This window comes from Emiliania huxleyi (assembly GCF_000372725.1).
Source record: "Emiliania huxleyi CCMP1516 unplaced genomic scaffold EMIHUscaffold_788, whole genome shotgun sequence".
In the NCBI taxonomy this organism is placed as follows: Eukaryota; Haptophyta; order Isochrysidales; family Noelaerhabdaceae; genus Emiliania; species Emiliania huxleyi.
The window spans coordinates 15,407-18,312 of NW_005196106.1; the positions used below are offsets into that span (position 1 = coordinate 15,407).

Below are 2,906 nucleotides of genomic sequence, written 5' to 3' on the forward strand. Positions count from 1 at the left end.
CTCCCCCCCCCCCCCCTCTCGCCTCGGTGACGCGGATGGTGAGGGGCGAGCGCTGCTTGGCAATGTAGTCCCAGGAGCGAGAGTTGGGCGCGTACTGGTAGAAGCGCTGCATGAGGATCGTGTCGAGGTAGAGCAGCTCCATCAAGGTGATGATGATCTCGACCGCCAACGCGACCCACTTGCTCAGACCGCACGCCTGGGAAGAAGGTTAGGTAAACTTCTCCACACACAAGGGCCAGGCAGCCCTCGCGACTCCACGTCTGAACGACAGGAGCCCCACGGCATTAAGTGCAAGGCCCAGTGCGCGTGGGCGGTGTGTGTGCGCGCGTGTGTGAGTGTGTGTGTCGGAGACGGCTCACGCGCCCGGCTGATGGAGTAGTCGGGCCGAGCTGAGAGACTACTGGCACTACTCGCTAAACTCGCGCGCCCAGCAGATCGAGTAGTACCCAAGTTGAGAGACTGGCCACGCGCAGCGACAGCCCATCCAAGGCATCACGAGGGGGAAGTTCTGGAACGGCGAGGCGAGCATGGGCTGGGGAGCGAAGGGCCGGCCGAGGACGTGGCCGTCATCGTCCGGGACGGCCTAAGGCGAGGCAACGTCAGGTTCTCCACACCACACACGAGGGGTGGGGGGGCGAAGCGTATGGCACGGGACCTTCCACGGCATCTCGCTCGCCGCAAGCTGGCCCTGGAACTCGGGGAAGCGCGAGATGGTCCACCACATGCAGAAGGGCACCTATTCGACAGCGGCAGGCCCGGTCTGTGGCGCGGTGGAGGGAGCAGACCGCACTCGAGGTGCTCCGAGTGCACACCAGCTGACCGTGGTTGTAGATGGTGAGATACGGCCGGCCGTCCGCCATGGTTACGTTCTTCATCTCGTTCACCCAGTCAAGGTCGCACAACGCATACGGCAGGATGTCGGTCGGCATGACCTTGAGGTTACCCATCGGCGCCGCCGCGGTGTCCAGAGTGTCCGGGTGCAGCATGTTCAGTGCGTTCTTTGCTTCCTCGGCCTTCAAGGCGTTGATCGCGGCTTTGTTGTCGGTTCTTAATAGCGCGAGCTCCTCGTCATCCTCCAACTGCTTCATCGCGTTGGCAACATCCTCGGCCGCCGCCGCGGCGGCATCCGCGTTCTGCTTGGCCTGCGTATACGCTGCCTTTACGCCGTCCAGCAGAGCCTGCTTATCCGGCTTGACCGGCACCGTACCCCCTTGGATCTTGACGGCCTGGGCGCTGCGGTAGGGCAACGGCATGGTGGCCGAGGAGCTGCCAGCGCGTCCGCCTCAGCCACTGTCCGACGAAGAGGTGGGTTGCCTTCACGAAGACCAACCCGAGCGGCAAGGTGGGGTACACAAACAAGGCGCCGCATATGCAAAACAGGAAAGAATTCACCAGCCCGCCAAGCTCGCAAACTCGGCGTTGCTGTGAACAGCGCCTCCTCACGCTCGTCTCTCTCTCTCTCTCTCTCTCTCTCTCTCTCTCTCTCTCTCTCTCTCTCTCTCTCTCTCTCTCTGTGTGTGTGTGTGTGTGTGTGTGTGTGTGTGTGTGTGTGTGTGTGTGTGTGTGTGTGTGTGTGTGTGTGTGTGTGTGGCTTTTATTATACTCACTGGGAGTAACTAGTCGTCTAGTTTGAGAGAGAGAGATTTTTAGCAAGTTTGAGAGGCGAAGACTCAGTCTGGCCAACGACTGGACACCATTCCAGGCGGTAAGGGTGGACTCACGCGCCGTTGAGACGGTCACACAGGTGACTTTTGGGCTCGGCAGCTTGTCAACTACCAGCCGGCTCCGGCTCCGGCCAGGTAGTTGACACACAGGAGCGATACAAAACAAATCTCTCTCATCTCTCTCATCTCTCTCATCTCTCTCTCTCTCTCTCTCTCTCTCTCTCTCTCTCTCTCTCTCTCTCTCAGGAGGGACACACACAGACACACACACAAGCTCACAAGACACATTCATTCAGCCAGCTGGGCTGCCACACATCCCGCAGTGATCTTCCGGCACTTACCTCGAGGGCACTACGACACTCGGGGCCGCACAACCCGGCTCGTCACGGCGCGACGCAGCGCCCGCGTACGCGGCCTTTACCTCGTACGCCGCCCGGTCGGTGGCGCCTCCGCCGTATCCGCATGCCCACCATTGCAAGGATATGCGTACGGCGGTCCGTTCAGCGGCGGCGCGGGTGCCGGCGCCGCGTACGGATACGGGTACGGCAACCCCGCTTGCGGCGGGTACTCGCACCGGGATGCGGGCGCGCATCGGCGGCGGCGGCGGCGTCAAGCGATCGCGCTATGACGACGCGCAGAGGGACGACACGCTCTGCCTGAGGCGGCTGCCGGAGTGGGTCGGCGAGGACAGCCTGGCGGGCCTGGTGAGCAATCTGCCCGCCACCTCAAAAGGGAGAGGGTCTCTCTCCCAGTAAGCTAAAAGTACGTACAAGTCAGTGCTCCAAGTCAGGGGGTGAACCGCGCCATCCTCGATCGCCGTGCAAAGCTCGCTTCACCGAAGCGATGGAGATAGATGCGTTCCGCGTGGTGTGACACAAATGAGAGGCAGGAGTGGGGAGGGTACGCGGTGCGGTCAACGCCCGAGCGTTGAGCCTTGCGCGCAAGGCGGTTGATCTTTGCAACTGCAGGCGGCGAGAAGCCGCCGCCGAATGTCTCGTGGAGAAGCAGGTTGAACTTGTTTCGTTTGGTGAAGATCCCATCATGGTAGTGGCCACGCTGTGACTTGACGTAGCAAAAAAGTACCTACTGGGTGAAAAGTTTGTACGTACGTCTTGTTTGTACGTACGTCTCTCCTTTTAACGTACGGACATTGGATTCCAGGGACGACTTTGAGGACGTAAATTCGCTGCCGCGAAGCCGAGAGTCCATCCCTCCCTGCCTGGGGTGCGCCCCCGCGTCCGC

At 61.1% G+C, this 2,906-nt stretch overlaps 1 protein-coding gene across 1 annotated transcript in view; it reads right to left on the bottom strand.

The window, feature by feature from the left end:
- EMIHUDRAFT_249505 (hypothetical protein) overlaps window positions 1-1,253 on the bottom strand; it is a gene marked incomplete at both ends in the record, with an annotated part of 2,491 nt that extends 1,238 nt beyond the window's left edge. Inside the window, 4 exons of the mRNA XM_005759959.1 lie at window positions 96-196; window positions 497-583; window positions 656-736; window positions 813-1,253. Coding sequence (XP_005760016.1) covers window positions 96-196; window positions 497-583; window positions 656-736; window positions 813-1,253 — 710 coding nt within the window. The remainder of the gene's footprint in view (window positions 1-95; window positions 197-496; window positions 584-655; window positions 737-812) is intronic.
- Window positions 1,254-2,906: the final 1,653 nt, after the last annotated feature.